This window comes from Xenopus laevis, chromosome 1L, assembly GCF_017654675.1.
Source record: "Xenopus laevis strain J_2021 chromosome 1L, Xenopus_laevis_v10.1, whole genome shotgun sequence".
Lineage (NCBI taxonomy): Eukaryota > Metazoa > Chordata > Amphibia > Anura > Pipidae > Xenopus > Xenopus laevis.
Window position 1 is genome coordinate 128,216,387 of NC_054371.1, and position 20,200 is coordinate 128,236,586.

The 20,200-nt window shown below is 37.0% G+C and overlaps 1 protein-coding gene across 5 annotated transcripts in view; it reads left to right on the top strand.

Moving 5' to 3' along the window:
- The window catches only part of cntln.L (centlein L homeolog), a 135,528-nt gene that overhangs the window by 33,479 nt on the left and 81,849 nt on the right, over positions 1-20,200 (top strand). For all 5 annotated transcript variants that reach the window (XM_018257347.2, XM_018257356.2, XM_018257324.2 and 2 more), the window contains exons 8-9: positions 4,572-4,734; positions 5,680-5,856. In XM_018257347.2, coding sequence (XP_018112836.1) covers positions 4,572-4,734; positions 5,680-5,856 — 340 coding nt within the window. The remainder of the gene's footprint in view (positions 1-4,571; positions 4,735-5,679; positions 5,857-20,200) is intronic.

Here is a 20,200-nt window from a genome sequence, read left to right on the forward strand (position 1 = left end):
AAGTGCAGGCACAAGTCACATTACCAGGGGCAGCTGGGAAATTGACAAAATGTCTAGCCCCATGTCAGATTTCAAAACTGAATATAAAAAAATCTGTATGCTCTTTTGAGAAATGGATTTTAGTGCAGAATTCTGCTGGAGTAGCACTATTAACTGATGCGTTTTGAAAAAAAACACGTTTTCCGATGACAGGATCCCTTTAACCTATGGCTCAGGAACCAAAAATGGGTCTCATGTTGTTTAAAGAGGGTCGTCTTTTAGTAACTGGACTGGACACAGCTGACCTCACTGTATTGGATAACTAAAATATTTTGTGTAAGGACTTGGGTGTTATCATGCCTTCTCTTAGGCTAATTATATTGTATACTGTAATATCATGATATATCAGATCTGGAAAACTCCAAAATATAGACATTTCTTAATGAGTCTTACTTAAACAAATAGTTAAAGGGTTTGTCCACCTTTGTGTTAACTTTTACCGTGATGAAATATTCTGAGACAATTTGCAACTGGTTTTCATTTGAAAGCTGGATAGTGTCAGAAGAAGGGAAATAATAAAGAAACTATGAAAAATATAATAATGAAGCCCATTTGAAAAGTTGCTTAGAACTGGCCATTCTATAACATGCTCAAAGTGAACAACCCGTTTAATTTTTGACCTTGTCTATGAAATTTTTGTTTACCCAGGTCAAGATTTTCATGATTTCTTAGCAAATCTAGCTGCTTGAGACTTACCACTTTTATATAGCCATTTTGTCAACTATTAAAATATAGGATTTTTTCCATTCTATTTTGTTGATAATTTAATGCATATTTTGTCTGGAATAACTTTTGATTTTCATTTATTCTTACAACAATATAGATGTTCTGCTCATGCTTGCTATTAATCATGGCCATAATAATATGAATCCTTGCTGAAACGTATCGCTAAACCCTTTTTAAAAATGTCTTTGTGTAAAGTTCTGTTAAAGCAGCTATGATTTGACAGGTTTCTTACTATTAGCTTCAGTGTCCTGCTGTTTGGCCTCTCTTCTGCTTTGAAGAATGTAATGACTGCACAGTGGGAAAAGTTCACTCTATAAGGAAAAGCTTTGACATAATCCGCAATATAGATGACTTGTTGCATCTCAGAGTTTACCTAGTAAAACCCCTGAAACTCTACATTGTCTACAGAAAAGTTGGGATGTAATATCAAAAGCCTTGTTTTGAAAATTCAAGATTTTTTTTTTTTTTTTTACCATTGTTGCATTGACTGTCTTGATGAATTTACTATATAGAACAATTTCTGTCATATACTCCTTCCAGTTGGAAATAAGTCTCCCAAAATGTCACAGAATATTCAGAACTGGGCAAAAGTGTTGCTCAAACTACAGAGACAAAACTGTACATGGTATGTAGTGATTTTAAGGTCCAATAAGACTGAGGTGTACATGGGAAAAAAATATCATTGTGGCCTATGTTAGGTATATCTTTTTTTTAATCTAAAACAAAAGTTTTTCTCATTGCTGCTACTGTCAAACAGAAGAACTTTTTTCCTTAAATTGTATTACTGTCACCTTGTTTTAAATTCCTTATTAAGATCGACATGCTATAAGCCTAATATGGCATACTGTGAGGAATTTTAAGAGTTCTTATATCTCAACACATGACCACCGGAGGTAAAGACAGAGCCCCAATGTGGGCTGCACCTCCTTCCACTCCGCCATTCCATAACTTGCACGGCAAAATGATACACAAGTTAAGGGGCTTGTGGGGGGGCACCTACAGTATATGATTTTGAAGACTGCCTGGTACATAGTAAATGATTCCTAAATTGACACAACATTTTTAAAAGAAGCACACAGTCTAATACAGCACATGCGTTGGTGTGTGGGAGAATACCACAATCTTTCAGGTACAAGTCCTGAAAAATGATACCCCTTGTAGAAACAAAAATCCAGCTCTGGCATTACAAGTAAATGCATTTGCTGTTGCCTTGTTTCATCAGGGCAAAAAAAGTCGGTATAAAGGTTATACCTTTATTGGCTAACTAAGATAATCATAGCAAGCTTTCAGAACATTTTAGTTCCTTTTTCAAGCTGAAAATAATGAAGCTGTGTTGTTCTCTGATATATATATATATATATATATATATATATATATATACAATTTTCCGCTCATAGATCAAATGACCAATACAATGTCCATCTCTGTGTGAGCTGTTAACAAAGTCATATACACAGGGACATGCAAGGGATAGCCAGATAAGGCACTAGATAATGTGGATCAAAGTGGCTGAATATAAATGTAGGCTAAATTAATGCAGTGTGACATAAAAGGAATTCCATTTGAGCAGTAAGTCTAGTGTCCCAAAAACTGTTTGTGCTTCCTGTCTTGGTGCAGGCAGATCTTAATCCACATAATTAGCCATAAATCCAAGGCCCAGGTTCAGTCCCTTCTCCAGAGAGTTGAAAGTTTTCATCAATTTGTATTCCCATACTTTCCTTTTGTTTTTGTTTCTTAAATTCCACTTAAGTACCAGGATTCTTAAATCATTCATGGAGTGGTGAGGGCTGTAGAAATTGTTTTTCTACTGGTGTGTCCAGTTTCTTAATGGTTATGGTAAAGCGGTGGTGTGTGTTTCTGTTTCTCAGACTTTGACCAGTTTCTCTTATATACAGTCCTCCTGTTTGGCATCTGGTGCAGTTGTACTTGCCATGGAAGCTGTATTCCGGAATCTGTATTTTATCTTCGATCAGGATGTGTGGGCAGGTTTTGCTGAAGTGGTGGGTCTGGGAATGTGCTTTTGAGCCTCTCATCCTTATGAAGTACAACCTGTAGTTTGTTCCTTGGCTATTTTTCTAAGGGTCTTGTTGTGCGACCACTAGAGGCATCCGATTTATTTTAGTTTTTTTTTTGATACTGTAGAAGATGACTCCTGGCAATCCTGGTGGCTCTATGGATGTATTGATCCACAATCCTTGGTTTGTAGCCCCTGTTAATGTAGTCTGCTTTGAGGTGGTGATTCCTTTGAGGTGGTGATTCCTTTCAGTGGTGTCAGAGCATATATATATATATATATATATATATATATATATATATATATATATATATATATATATATATATATATATATATATATACACACACAAAAGGCTTCGTTGAAGAGCTGGACCTTGCCTTTTTTTCTTTATGCTAAATATTCTAGTTTCCTCTTGCCTTAAAGTTCTTTCACTTAAGAAAGCCAATAGTGTTTTTTTCCCCTACTTCGTACCTACAATCATTTATCAGCAGTCAAGGTACAATGATCTAGGACATATCCATTTGTCTCTAATGGTATCTAGTGATTTACAGTTACATTTCCCACAGTGTATTGACGTTTGGTGACATTTTTTGCAGGTCAATGGACCTGGAAAGAAAAAAACTAGAAAGCGAGCAGTAAATGGAAAGTCTGAAATGCATTCTTTTAGTAACCTTTAGCGTGAGATGGTTTCTTTTAAGCAAATGCACTTTTGGTGACATCATATAAAGATTCAGCGTTTGTCAGGAGTATAGGAATATATGCCTCAAGACTCAGAGTAAATCATTACTACTTCTCTGAACTGACAGAGCCAGATTCACTCACTGACCTGTTACCGCTGCTTGTCAATGAAGTATTCTGATATTTAGGGTGGAGTGCTAAAAGAATTACAGTTTATACATGTAGTAGATGTTACATTTGCTTTTGTATTAAAGATTGCCATTGATTGGAAGTATTATGCTACATTCAATTTCATTTACCTATCCATCCTAACTACCACAGCGAAACTCTGAAAAATACATCTACCTTTAAATACTGAATGTCATGTGTAAATTGTAAAAAAATACAAAGCAATCATTAGGGGAAAACAATTGAGGTTTCAGAGAGAAAGTGAACTATGCCACTTGGACTGCCCTTTCTATTTGTTGTAATTTGTCAATTATGCCAATTATTATAACGCTTATTTATAAAGTCTCCTCATATTCACAGCACTGCACAAAGATATTTAGCAAATGTTCTTGCATCTTCTCATCTGCTGGATTAGGCAAGTCAAAACTAATTGTCATTTGTTTCCTTGGGTTCCTGAAAGGACAATGTTTGCTACATAAATACATTATGAAATCTTGTTTGTACCATATATCAATCAAGCTTTCTTTGCGCAAAAAATAAAATCAGAAACAGAAAAAATTACAGTTAAAAGGTATTTGTTGAATGTTTCTTAAAGGAGAGTTACTACTTCTTTTATTTAAAGAGGAGATGTCGCTGAAACACAGGATTTTAACAAAACAGAAAAAAGGGAGCTCCTTCATTCAGCTAGAATTGGAATGGCATACCGATAATACTTGGAAAGTGAAATAACACAAATAACAATTATGGGTTGTATGTTTGTACTGCGATTAATTGGTCATGATGGAATGGAATGCTTTAATCCCCTTCCAAAATGTAAACATCCAAGATTTTACATCTTCTAAAATTCATAGGCAAAACTATATACACATGAAAGGCAATAAACACCCATTTATGCTTCAAGTGTCTTTTTTTTTTCCTTTTATTTCTTGTATTGATGGAATAGAAAAGAGTTGCAGGAACTGCAAAACCTATACAAGCAAAGCAATGAACATGCATCACAGCAAGCTGAGCTGATCCAACAGCTTCAGGCTCTTAATTTGGATACTCAAAAGGTATTAAGAAATCAGGAAGATGCTCACACTACTGAAACAATCTCATACCAGAAGGTGAGTATTGTTAATCGCTAGGCCATTTTGAGTGGGGTTTGGGGATGACTATATGTTTTTTTAGATACCCTAGAAACCCAGCTATGAGGTATGAAAATGAGTTGAACACTCGTTTGCTACCATATATATTATTAGAATTATTGATAAATGGCTGGTACAGTAAGGTTTTTCTTTATTTGTAACCTTGTTACATAATTCAGAGCTTTCTGGATAACTGGTTCTAGATAACAGATCCGATATCTGTATATGTAATGAGAAGGTTTCTCTTAAATGGCAATTGTGATAGATATTGAAAGAAAAAATTTATGAACAAGTGTCTTTATAGCACTCGGAAAAAAATGTAGAACGTGTGTACAGGACGTTTAGGTAATTTCTATTTATTATAGTATCTATATACAGTATTCTTATTGTTATTCTATATTTTTAAACATTATTAGTGCCAATAATATACTGTAGTATCTGTTTAGTAAAATGCCATAGTGAAGGCATGTTAAAAGAACTAAAGAGGAGTCTACAGTACTTGTTTACATAGTTTTAAACATAAAACTCTTAGCAACATTTCTCTGGGGTTTGAATGTCCTTTGTAATAACTTTATTTTACCTCTGTTCATATGCATCCCTACATTAGAATGGGCAGGACTTAAATCCTTCTGTACCCAGTAAAAACATTAAACTTTTACAGGGCAAGGCTAGACTGCCTTTAGCTAAAATAGGATTAGAACTGCCACAGGAACAAACCAGTTTTGAAGCATGCCGTGTTGTTCATGAAGTGTTTAATAAATATATATATATCTATATATATCTATATATATATATATTATATATATATATATATATATATATATATATATATATATATATATATATATATATATATATATATATATATATATATATATATATATATAATATATATATATATATATAAAAATTTTTTGTTTGCAGCTTTACAATGACTTGAATGTCTGTTATGAAATGGCAAAGTCCAGTGAGGCTCAACTCCGGCAGAGTAATATTGCGCTCACAGAGCAGCTACATCAAAAGGAACAGCAGATTAGCCAGCTCCAAGTGAAACTGCAAGAAGCCCTCAGTGTTTTACCCAAGTCACCTCAAGAACCTCAGGTACAGCATTAGGATCTGTAATGTATTTATATTTCATGAGTGCTTCACCAGACCAGCATTATTATTAGATATGGGTTTCTTTCTCTTTCTATTGTGGAGATTGACATTCTCTTTTAACCTCTTGACTGTAGAGAGTTGCAGACAGCACACATTGGGTAAGGTTTCCTCTTTGCAGCAGGGAGAACCTCACATTAGCCATTAGTGAACCCTAGTATTAGACGTGTGTATTAATTATGCATGTTTATAGAAAGAATGTGAAAATAACTTGTAACACCTCATGTACACAGTACAGCTAGGTGAGATACACATTGCTTAAAGCAAGAAATGTGTGACATTTATGAAAAACAGTGCCAATGCTAACAATGTTTTTCTATTTTTAAAAATTAAGCCTTTTATGGATCAAAGCAATTATTTGTGTAACAGGGCAAGGTTTCATATCTGTAAGTAAAGGGGTTTTATACAGATTTTTTTCTGCTGCCTATTTGCATCTGATAACATTCTTCTATGTTGATGTCTGTCATGGAGGCGCAACTTCAGATGTATGTGCAGTTTGGTGTGACATTAAGGGGTTACTCTGACCATAGACATTCAGATTCTATTCCTGGACCAAAGAATATTCTGTTATCAATTGTTGGTTTCAATGCCACCATCTACTACTAGCCATTCAGATTGTGTAAGATTAAGTAGGAAAAGTTACAAATCAGACAATGTTCTGCCAATTAAATCAAGCGTACAAAAGTCATCAAGCGTACAAAAGTTATGTCCGGGAAATAGTAGTGACAGTCACCTATTGATTTCATCAGATCCAATACATGCAAAGATATTATCGTTGGCCCAAAGAAATTTTCTAACCTGTCCGTTCGACCATGGGACGAAAAATGACGGGACACAACTATACCTTTGCATCTATGGCCAGCTTTAGACACTCCAGCACTCAGTCTATTGCTCACCCACAGGTCAGACTTGCACAAGCACACCCCAAAGTCAGCACCAACATCCACAAAAACGTACTGCCACCACACAGTTACTTCAGGTATTGAGAAACTGCCAGCTATTATGCATTAACAAAACTCTCTCTCATACACGTGGGGTATCTGATAAACCAGTCCTCCAGAAACCCTTTCTCTTGATTTGTGGGTGTAGGATTGCCCAGGAAACGTGACCTCCTCGTAACCACTATTTGAGTTGTGAAGATCAAGGGGGATATGGATTGAATTCTGTAAGCCATATATTGTCCCATAACTGACCCCCCTGCATTTTTTTATTCACAGCCGTTGATAATTAGTTCAAAGAGAAACAAACTGTTTTCAGCTTCTTAATGAATCTTGTCTGGACCAGCTAAATGCATCGGCTACTTACACAGCTCCCTGCTGGAATACAGGGAGGATTGCTGTGTGCTTGAGGCAAATGCACCCAGTTTAACTCTTACAATGCTAGATCACTGCTGCTCTGCCATGACCGTCCCTATTTTTATCGATCAAGTAAAAGATAAGTAGATTATGTAATTAAAGGTGCAAAGTTTGCTAAAGCTCTTGTTAACTATAGCAACCAATCTGCATGTAGCATTTACTGGACACCTGTTTAAAAACAAATATATTTTTGGTTGCTATGAGTAAAGCTGGCCATACACTAGATCTATTTGTTTCATGAGGTTGCCAAATGAGTGGATCTTTCCCACGATATACTGTATCCACCTAATATGGGGTGATATTAGGCTAATCAAATTGTTTGGCACTAGGGTCAAATGATTGGATTACAGCAATGGGAATACAAGCTGTTGGAATGAGGTCTGCATCGATGAGCCGATGTGGTCCCTGATCTGAAAATCAAACCTGCCCTATCCGCATCTGGCCAAGTTGCCAGCTTAAGGGTGGTGGTACACGGGAAGATTTAGTCGCCTGCGATAAATCTTCGGTACTGCGGATGACTAGGGTTGCCACCTTTTCTGGAAAAAAATACCGGCCTTCCTATATATTTATCTTTTTTCCCTATTAACATTAGGATCAACCATCATTTTTACCGACCAGGCCGGTAAAATACCGGCCAGGTGGCAACCCTACGGGCGACTAATCTCCACAAAATGCCTTCCCACAAGCAAGAATGTGAATCACCGACAGGATTGGCATAAGCATCGCTTTGGTTTTTTTAAAGGGGACCTGTCACCCAAAGAAATTATTCAAAATCCTATTTTATCACATTAGTCAAGCAAAATGAACTTTAATTACACTATATAAATTATTTGAATATTGTTTCCTTCAGTCTGGGATTTCAAAATTATAGCAAGCAGGCAACAGCCATTTTGTGGACACTGTTATTAAGACAAGCCTTGTGTCATCTGAGAATCTTGTTTGTGCACCAGAATGGGGGACCCAATGTCCATTTCCATGCCCTGGATACTCAATTAAATGGTTAAGAGAACAGGGGAATCTGTGGAGAGCTGTGACATCTAGTAAGTGCTGAATGGAAAGTGAAAGTAATTGTCTGCCCCGCCTCTATGCCATTGGCATAGAGGAGTGGCAGACAATATTTGATTGACAGTGGAGATTTTTAAATGAGCTTACAGCAGCTATGAATGCTTTAATAAATGTTAATTAATTAATTTGAAATTGACTTTTATTATACAGATTTTTGTGTCTGGGTGACAGGTCCACTTTAAGCAAGGAAGGTAGCTTAAATAGTATTCAGAGCAAGAACAGTAAGCATTATTACCAAGGTTGTTCTGTCCTCCCTACGTACTGTATTACCCTTGGGCAATGTGTGGTTCGACATGCAGCTAATCCTCCCCACAATCCAATAAATAGACCGAGCATGGAGTCTGTAGATTTTACTGGATAGGCAAGGGGAATAGGTAAAATTGTAATACAAATGAAAGGAAATGAAATGAATACAAAGAATGATAATGCAGAAAAACATATGCAGGTATATAACTATAACAAACTTATGTGCTGGCAGAAATATGCATAAACAATGTCTCTGAGCTGCTGGCAGCTATAGTAATGGTTTAGTACAGTTTTAAGTCCTTTGGCTTACCAGCAATGCTACCATAAGAGAAGAAACTGTGTGTGCTCCTTCCACAGCATGGGCTACAAAATGGAGTCTTAACTCCCACAAAGCACTGTGCTGGGTCAAATGGTAGAACTACGGTAGCCAGATAAGTTCAAATGCAATTCTGTAATTGGCCTTAGGGAGGTGCTAAATAGATACCTGAAATGGCCTTGCGTAATTTCAGCAAACATCCAGCAGAGGGAATTCACCATAAGGGAGCAATAGAATTAGAAAACATGATGACGGCTTATGCTGAAGACCTAACAGAAGTAAATATTGTAAACTGCACATTCTCTCCCCATTTTCCACCACAGAATTATCACTTTCTGGGCCCTCCTTTTGTTGCCTGCCCCTAGATCCAGCCCTGATGGTAATTTGTAAATTGTAATTTGTAACATTTATTTTAGATATTATTATAGGCATATCGTTTTTCTTTAACACTGGATCTATTGTCACATGATGTGGAGGCAATAAATACACACGTTGGAACACTGAAGGTTTATTTGCTTTGATTGTTTGTTTCCTAGTTTTGCTGATGACCTAGATCTTGGAAGCAGCCTAAAATAACAATGCCAGAGAAGATATGATTAGAAATAGAACAAAGATTGAGGCCTTTTTTTATACAGTGCAAATACAGCTGTACTCGGATCTTGCGTCTGCAAATCACAAGAGCTCCTGAAAGAATGTCAAGCAGGATTATTGTCCTTCCTCAAAGTACTTTCTGCTCTGCTGACTCTTGATGCTAATAACAGCTTTAGCATTTATTTTCATAATGAAATCCAATACTTAAGTAATTCAGACTTTACCTTCCAAATACTTTTCTCCAAAAACTCCAGAAACAAAGTTTACCATTTATGGAAATAAGAGAAATTTTTGTAGCAATCTTAAAGAGCAAAGCATAACATCTGAAAAAATGCTTTTGCCTAGAACTATTACTTAGATGTTTCTGTAAAGTATGTATTCCTTCATAATCCTGGATTTAATCTTATTTTCCATCTGTATAAAGTTGTGGCTCTGTGATACAGCACTGAATACCACAATGAGCAAATGATACAAGCAAATCCACACTTAAGCCTGTAACACAGTGATTGCATTATTCAGCAAAGCCATACATTCTTATAACAGAAAACGCAATACTGTACATTTTGAGTCCATTCAAATATTACTGTCTGCTTTTTTGGTCAGAATTGTTTATTGCTCGTAAAGCTCGCATAGTAACCTGGTACACTGATAATAGAGCTATGTTTATCAAGGGTAACAGGAAATCTACCTCCCATAGAGTCCATTTTAAGCAAATATTGCAATCATTTTTTTGTTCATATTTTTTCTGTAGTGACAAAACAATACCTTGTACTTGAATGTTAAATAAACTGCAAACCTCCATAGCAAAACAATCCTATTGGATTTTTTTAAGGGGAATTATAGTGAAAATGGAAATTTAATATACAGGCTAGCTTTGGCATACTAAAATAAGAAACTTTCTTAATACAATCAATAAAAAATTCTGTACAGTTTCTGAAATAATCAAATTTATCTTCACTATTCCTCTCTCAGCATCTGTTTCTCTTCATTCTGTCTTCTTGCAGGAGTTGTGTGTCAGATATTCATTGACAGTTAGATCCAATATATCTTATAGAGGGTCTCCTTTTGTGTAGAAAATGTATTAGAGCTCACGCTATTAAAAAAATAACCAGAAATCCGGTCTCTCTACATGCAGAATTTGTGCAAAAGGCAAGTATTTTGTTAGATTTTGTTTGTACTGGAATCAGTTATTTGAGTGAGCTCAAATACATCTGCTAGGAGAAGAAGCCCCCCCCTATAAGATATATTGGATCTAACTGTCAATGAATATCTGACACCCAACTCATGCATGAAGAGAGAATGAAGAGAATTGTATTTAGGAAGTGGCTTATATCAGTATGATGAAGCTTATAATACATTTTCATTTTCGTGATAGTTCTCATGTCATGATTTTTATTATTTACTTTTTATTTCTAAATTACATTGTTTAAATTGCAAATAATTCACTCTACTATTTCAAATGTTATTCTTGAACCAAAAAAACATTTTTTTAGCTGTAATATTGGTGTGGAGGCAGCCAGCATTGTGCCTGATTTTGAGCTTTGAGGAGGAGCCAGCACTTAAGGATGGAACTGCTTTGAGACAGCTATTGTTTCTTCCATCCCCAATGTATTATATCACGACCCTGGGTCGTTTTTGTAGTGCTAAAAGTGAGAATAGTACCCAAGCAGGAAAAAAGTAGGGGTTTCCCTGCTTTGGTGCTATTCTCATGTCTACCACTAGGTGGGGCTAGGGAAATTTGTTAACACTGCAAACAAATCCTTAAGCAGAGGTGTCAGCTGCTATCTGGTTAGCTGCATGTTGTTCTGTTGATAAGATGCTGATGGGCTGCTGGGGACGGAAGGGAGGGGGTGATATCACTCCAACTTGCAGTGTAGCAGTAAAGAGTGACTGAAGTTTCTCAGAGCACAAGTCACATGACCTAAGGGCTCCAGGGAAGCTGACAATATGTCTAGCCCCCATGCCAAATTTCAAAATTAAATATGAAAAAATCTGTTTGATTTTTTTAAAAAACATATTTCAGTGGAGAATTATGCTGGAGCAGCACTATTAACAATTAACAATATACCTTTAAATGTGTTTAGTAGAATTAAGATATTGGCAATCCAAATTATGGAGCATAATCTTATAAGGAAAATCCCAGGTCCCGAGCATTCTGAATAATAGACCAAACCTGTATAATGGAACTTTTTTTGAAATTTGGAAAACAAAAGTGAGAAGAGGACTTAAAGGAGAATTCAACCTGTTCGTAAAAAAAACAGTCAGCTTACAGAGATCGCGATAGATAGATGCTTGCAACTCTGCTGGAAGAATCTGCGCCGAGGGGTAAGTATGGAGTATGGGGCATCTCCCCGGGAGGGGGGAGTAGTTAGCCTAGGGTAAGGGGGTCTACCTGGGGTGGGGGGTACGGGTTTTTTCTCCTTTAAGGTGGACAGATTTATGCTGCCAATTCAGCACACTCAGACCGAGTCAGCATCTTATCTACTCATGTGGAGGGCCCTCCAAAAGGCCTGCCTGCCTGCCTGCCTGATATCTGGTCAGAAAATCAGGCAGGTTTGAAAATGAGTGTTCAATGGTAAAGGCTCTGGGTGCTTTAGTTTTAAAATATGAAATGTATGCCAAATCCATACACTTTAATGGACTTTGGTTTTACTGGCTGCATCATGTTCTACATAGCTTTACTAGACTAACCCTCGTGACTATGCAAGTTTTTACTTATGGCTTACTTATATCACCCATCACAGGAAAATTGCTTCTTCCACCATAGATGGTAACAGTAGTATTAGAAGTATTGTTTGAGAAAAAACCCCCTTTGCGGGCAGCCACATTGGAGCACATAAATGTGCATAATGAGTTGGCACCCCAGCCAATTAGTAGATCGAGTATTGGTCGTCCCCTGATTCTACATTACGCACATTACGCTGGTTAAATTAAGGATTGTTGGCCTGGAACATAGTATTTGTATCTGGATAGAGAACTGGCTAAAAGATAGACTACAAACAGTGGTGGAAAATGGAACATTTTCTAATTGGACCAGTGTTGTTAGTGGAGTACCGCAGGGCTCTATACTAGGTCCCTTGCTTTTCAACTTGTTTATTAATGACCTGGAGGTGGGAATTGAAAGTACTGTTTCTATTTTTGCAGATGATACTAAAATGTGCAGAACTATAGGTTCCATGCAGAATGTTGCCACTTTGCAGAGTGATTTGTCTAAGTTGGGAAACTGGGGAGCAAACTGGAAAATGAGGTTCAATGTTGATAAATGCAAGGTTATGCACTTTGGCAAAAGTAAAAATGTGTTGGCAGTTTCCTTAAATAAGATGTAAGGTTTTTTTTTTAGATAATTCTGGGCAGTGTCATTCTGTGGCTACTAAAGCAAATAAAATTCTGTCTTGCATAAAAGGGCATTAACTCAAGGGCTGAAAACATACTTATGCCTCTTTATGGGTCCCTGGTAAGGCCTCATCTGGAGTATGCAGTGCAGTTTTGGACTCCAGTCCTTAAGAGAGATATAAATGAGCTGGAGAGAGTGCAGAGACGTGCAACTAAACTGGTTGGAGGGATGGAAGACTTCAATTATGAGGGTAGACTGCCAAGGTTGGGGTTGTTTTCTCTGGAAAAAAGAGGACATTATAGACAAATAGCAGGGGACCTTTTTACCCATAAAGAGGATCACCGTACCAGAGGCCACCCCTTTAGACTAGAAGAAAAGAACTTTCATTTGAAGCAACGTAGGGGGTTCTTCACAGTCAGGACAGTGAGGTTGTGGAATGCACTGCCGGTTGATGTAACGATGGCTGATTCAGTTAATGCCTTTAAGAATGGCTTGGATGATATCTTGGACAGACATAATATCAAAGGCTATTGTGATACTAAACTCTATAGTTAGTATAGATATGGGTATAATTTATGTGAAAGTAGGGAGGGGTGTGTGTATGGATGCGGGTGTTTCATTTGGAGGGGTTGAACTTGATGGACTGTGTCTTTTTTCAACCCGATTTAACTATGTAACATGCTCAGTTTGAGTAAACTGGGCCACTCGCTTATTGGGAAATTGCACTTATAAGAAGGTCACTGAAATGTTACAGCATGCTGCATGCCATTACTCATAGGCAAAAAAGTGTTAATTTGATGGCATAAAGCCAGAGCAGTAAATAGAATTTTCTCAGTTTAAATTAAATACTGTAACACTGTATTTTATTTTTTAAATGACCCTAGCAACCAGATTGCTGAAATTGCAAATCTGAGGCGCTGAGCTAAATAACTAAAAGAATTAAAAAAAAAATACAATTGGAAATTGTCTCAAAATATCACTCTCTACATCAGTGATCCCCAACCAGTAGCTCGTGAACAACATGTTGCTCTCCAACCCATTGGATGTTGCTCCCAGTGGCCTCAAAGCAGGGGCTTATTTTTGAATTCTTGGCTTAGAGGCAAGTTTGGTTGTATAAAAACCAGGTACACTGCCAAACAGAGCCTCAAACTAGGTTGACAATCCACATAGAGGCTATCAAATGGCCAAGCACAGCACTTATTTGGCACCCCAAGAACATTTTCATGGTAGTGTTGCTCCCAAACTCCTTTTACTTCTGAATGTTGCTCATGGGTTCAAAACGTTGGGGATCCTTGCTCTACATCATACTTAATGCTAACTCAAAGGTGAACAACCCCATTTAATGGCTTGTTCGTGTTGTATGTGCATTTGTGCAAAGTATAGCGCCAAAATGACATCCTATAGATTGAGGTCCTGCCAGATATCTGTAGGGAAGTCATGATAATCCCATGAGGCAAGAATTGCACTGGCCTGTTTTACAACTATGTGGGCAAGAGGCAAAACACTCTATATCATTCCCTATTTATTACCTCTTCATAGACACCTACTGTTAACTAGGGGCCTAATTGGGCAGCTCTACTTCTTAGGTGAACTTACCAAGCAAGCAGATTTTTGCAATTATACCTAGTTAAACTATAATACTAGAATATTATTATTTAGAATTGTAGTTTATTTCTAATTTACATTTTAAGTGTATGATAAATAAATATTTAAATGTGTTTACTGGACAAATGCAGCCTGTGTTTAGCTATCTTGTTTCTTACGTCTCCACATGCACCTGCTGACATCAAAGATTGGTTTAGTGGGGAAGGCATCCACGGAAACTTTGTAATTAACTTGAATTTAATATTTTTATTTGTAATGGAAGATCTAGCAGGTGTGCTCTTTCTGCTGATATATAATTCTGTTGCAACTGGTAGAACATGCTTTTAAATTCTCAAATGTAAGTCTGCGGGAATCTCCTCAGTAAAAAATTGCTGCTGAAATGTTCAAAGAGTTGATCAGAGGGGTGCACTGGTAACCTCGATGCGCTAAATATGTTCAAGATATGCTTGTTTGGGACCACAGGTGCAACTGAATAAACCTTGCAGCTTTTCGGATCATTCCCAAATGCATTGATGAAAACCAGTTCTTCGTGGCAGTGCAGATGAATTACAAGGAGTGAAATTGGTTATCATTCTATTTATCAGTAACTGGGAAAAAAATAACTGAATAATTTATTTGAGGATTTGATTGCGAGAAAGATAATGTGCTTTAAAAAAAAAAAAGTTTCTTTAATATGTGCTAGTTAGGTTTTTATCCACATACTTGTGTTATTACTTGAGCTCCATCTGTCTCATAGCTCTATAGAAGGTCACCCAAAAATGTGCACATACATACATACTCACACTGTGGGGCACATTTACTAAGCTCGAGTGAAGGATTTGAAGTAAAAAAACTTTGAATTTCGAAGGTTTTTTTTGGGTACTTCGACAATCGAATAGGCTCCTTCGACTACGACTTTGATTCGAACGATTCGAACTAAAAATTGTTCGACTATTAGACCATTTGATAATCGAAGTACTGTCTCTTTAAAAAAAACTTTGACTACCTACTTCACTACTTTAAACCTACCGAGCTACAATTTTAGCCTATGGGGACCTTCCCCATAAGTTTTCTATGCTTTTTCTGATCGAAGAAAAATCGTTAGATTGATCGATTATAATCCTTTGAATCGTTAGATTTGTACTTCGATCGATTGATCAAAGTATTTGCGGTAAATCCTTTGACTTCGATATTCGAAGGATTTTACTTCGAGGGTCGAATTTGAGGGTTAATTAACCCTCGATATTCGACCCTTAGTAAATGTGCCCCCGTGTGTGTGGATTGTGCCACTTACATCATCATTAGGGAATGATACTTTATATGGTGCTTCATGTTTATTACTTTATTGGTGGATTTGCTTGAGAGAGGGCTCTTTATGGAGTCCAAAACCTAGTAATTGTATATAGACCTTTTGTTTATCACAGAGGTCAAAATGGATGTATGCCAAAGGTCTTGGTTGCTATTCCCAACCTTTTGTTCAGCTGCAACTCCAAGAAACTTGGCAAAAGCCTTTGTCATCATACTGGCAGCTTTAGTTCTAAGGAGCTGATCATCAAATGGAGATATCCTTTATTTGTTTCTCTGCACTAGGAACATATTTGCCTGAGTATGTTTATGGGCATTAAAAGAGTTGTTGCTAATTTGTAATTGGTTTTCGTTTTTATTATTTATAGTTTTTGAGTTATTTAGCTTTTTTTCAGCAGCTCTCCACTTTGCAATTTCAGCAATCTGGCTGCTAGGGTCCAAATTCCCCTAGCAGCCATGCGCTGATGTAAATAAGAGATTGTGATATGAATAGGAGAGGCAATAACAATACACTTGTAGCCATATGTATAAGTAAAAAAAAAAAAACAATAAAAAAAGGTGCAGACCAATTGAAAAGCTGCTTAGCCTTATCAATTCTATGACATAATTAAAGTATAGTTAAAGGCGACCCAACCCTTAAGGCAGGGATCCCCAACCTTTTGAAACCATGAGTAGCATTCAGAAGTAAAAGGAGTTGGGGAGCAACACTAGCATGAAAAATGTTCTTGGGGTGCCAAATAAGTATTGTGATTGGCCATTTGGTAGCCCCTATGTGGATTGGCAACCTACATTGAGGCTCTGTTTGGCAGTACATTTGGCATTTATATAACCAAAACAAACAAGCTCCTGCTTTGAGGCCACTGGGAGCAACATCCAAGGGGTTGGAGAGCAACATGTTGCTCACGAGCTACTGGTTGGGGATCACTGCCTTAAGGCATGGTTTTCATTGGATTAGTTTATAGTGTAGTAGTAAAAATAAATAATCATGACCAATTGAAAAGTTGCTTAGAATTGGCCATTTTATAACATATTAGTTAACTTTAAGGTGAACCACCCCTTTAATATGCATTCAAATGAAATGTTTTATTAAAAAATTCAGTTTCAAATTTTGAGTTGAAAACTGTTCTAGCTAATAAATTTAAATAATATTAATGTAGGCACTTACTGCCTTTCTTAGTATTGTCTATTAATAAAGGGAATTTCAATTCTGAAATGTATTAAAATCCCTGCTACACGTCACTTACAGGTTATTTCAGTTTATTAAAAGGAAGCATCCCTCTATGGTTGTTGAAGTTCTGCTTTGTTTCACTAATGAAATTCTAAACATTTTAGGCAAATTTGGTGTGCAATTACTCAAACTGTTATTACCGGCAGTGAACGCTCAATGGCTTAAGGTGGATTAATTAAACTGTAGCTGGCTTGCCATCTGGGTGAAACATATTTAGCTGATTTTCTATGAAAAAGATTTTTTATTCAGTAAAGCATTCTTTAAAGGGTGTTTGGTTGTGTTTTCTAAAAGAAAAATAGCCCCTGTTCGAAGTACATTTATATCTTTTTCTTTAGTGGCAGCGAGAAGTTTAATGTAATGTTTAGAATGAAAATATTTTGGCTTATTGCAGACGCTCTGGTTTAACACAACACTGTAAATATAAAAGGAAAAAAAAAAAAAAAAGATGACAGACATGAGCGTAATCTGATTCTTGTGACTCCAGTGAATTCGCTAAATTAGAGAGTTCGTTGTTACTGCTCATTAATGATCTTATGCCATATGCTTTAACTGTTCTGGTCAATAGCTGATAAAGAAAAGCTTTTATTTGGGGGGAAAAAGAGAAACAGCTGGATAAAAATATCCTTGTTTTGGACTTCTATCAGAAGAGCTGTTTTGAATTTAGCAAACTACAACTGAGGCAATATGGCTCACAATTTGTGACCCAAAGGTAGTTGTACATTACTGGAATACAGCCTACTGTGCCTCACATTACACAGATGTGAAGGCCTGATTATAGCGGCTTCATAATTAACAGTGATCCGATTTGTTTTGTGGCATAAATGGTGCATGTGTAGAACATTAGCCATGGCACTCTCATTCAAATTCAACTCAAGGGCTCAGCGGCAGGCGGGTCACGAGCTTCAGGGAGTAGAAGCACAAGCTCCTCCATATGTTCTTGCTGCATCTTACTATGGCTACGAGTGCAAGATAAGTTCCCCAAAGAACCTAATCGTGTTCTGTAATTACAGTGCGGCTTTCTGCTGGCTAGAAATGAGGGAAAAGCTAAAACACTCCCTCATCAGATAATTTGTAAATTACTTTACATGGCGGATGCCTAACTCAGTTGGTTTTCAACTGCTGAAATTATAAATAATTGTAACAGATGTGGCAATATGGCTGGTCTCCAATAAACGAGGCCCTTGGTAATTTGGCCGACCCTTTGACAGGCCAATTTAATAAAATGTGAACAAAATCTTCTTGCTAATAATTTATCATCCTTTTTCCCCACTGAATAAACTTAATTACCCTAGCAGTTAACAAGGTCACACCCAGATGCCAAACTCGGCTCCAGTTTTGATAATGCAATCAGGAACTGAGAGGTGATGACAGTGTTGTTGTTTTTTCATTACCTGGCTTCACACAAACACAGGTGGCGTAGCTTTCTTGTCAGTTTTTAATAATTACAGGCTATTATGGAATGCATAGTTAGCAGATTGAAAACCCCACTTTAGTGGATTTGAGTATGATTGAGATTTTACTGTAGGTAGAAAAAAAAACCAAGAGAAGAAAAGTCCATAGTTAACACTGTTAATATAAATGTTACCATTTACTGCTAAGATTATTTAAAAGCTGTAAATCCTGCACCATTAGAATTTTTAGCATTGATAGGATTAGGAAATGTAGTGCAGGGTAGTCTTCTGATTTCTTAATAGATGATGATTCTAAGAGTAAAAAGTGACAAAACTTGTTGGATATCGACAGGGCAGTTTAAGCTATATATATCATACCAAGTATCAGATCTATTTTGCATATATGTATTAATAACTTTGAGTCCTGTACAATTTTACAGAGCAGAACAGTACACAAAGAGAACAAGATGCTTTCTGCCATCAGATATATTGCAAAATATGTGATCACTAAGTAAAGACACATAAAGAGTGAAACGTGTTTTGCGCATAATGTGCATTATAGAGCAGGTATGCTTTCCCACACCTATAGTCACAATATTTTAGGTGAGAAGTAAAGCCTTTTATAAACTGAGCACCTGAACAGGCTACATCAGACTCCTGATCTGTGCCCCCTTTCCCTGTACCTTTGGGCAAAATGCAGCAGGTTAGTGACTGCCGTCATGCTGTGAGTCTCCACTGCTGCTATCACCAAGATGGAGCATGTGCACGGAAAGCCATCCTAGTACGGGCTTTCAGTTTGTATGCTCCTTGTTGGTGATCACAACTCTGCGTTCCACCCTGCGACTCGCTTGAAGGATCATATAGCATGTTTTTGCTTTACTCCACCACTCTGGGGACATACTTCTTCCTGCTTTCTGAAACCTCACCTTGTTCCATTATGAATTGATGGACTCCGGAACTTGAAGTCACTCTACTTTTCATAGTGGGTGGTGCCAAATGATAGGTTTATGACAAAAAAAATTATTTTTACTTTGTCTGTTTTTCTCCCATATTTCAAAGGTAAACTATAGCAAAGAAAACCATTCCCTATCAAGCAGGCCTCTTTACACAGAAGCTTCCATATGTCAGTGCTCTGGAATTAAACTGTACCAACCATAACATTGCATGATAGCTGCTGCTGCAGCCAAGCCTCCTAAATTACTGAGAGAGACATACAAATACTGATGCAAGGGTTTCTGCACTGTGTTTATTGGCACTATTTCACCTGTCCAGTGCAATGCAGTTATTATAAAATAGTCGCATACCCTTTGCAGGAGGCTTCTGATAAGCAAGTCTTCCTGCATAGGGAATTAATGGCTACTGCCCTCTGCAGACATCCTTAATTAATGTAGGAGCTGTCAAACATTTTGCTCTGGTAAATTACATTACTCGCTGTGATTCAGCTTAATTGCAAGAAAATGTGTAAGCAGGCGTATGTGGTGACCATGTACTTATTTGGATTAAAAGTTACTTTAATTTAATATGAGCATGCCTTATTTCTATGTTGACCCAGCTTAGCCAAAATACAACAGCCCAGTATATGTGCTGTGCTGTAATTTAAGACTGGAATGATGTGGCTCTACACAGGAAGATTTTGGAGAGTTATCCGTTTTGGAGAACTATCATCCTCATCCTTATTTATTCATATAGCTCTGTCAAGTTAGGCAGGACTAGGATAATGTTCATATAAGACTGTAATGACTGTTGCCTTTTGATACTAAGTTGTATGTTGTAAGCTTACTTTAACCGTCTAGTGCTACAGTCAGATCTTTAATATATGTCATGTAGTAACTTATAAACAAAAGGGAATCATAAATCAAAGAGCCGGTAAAAAGG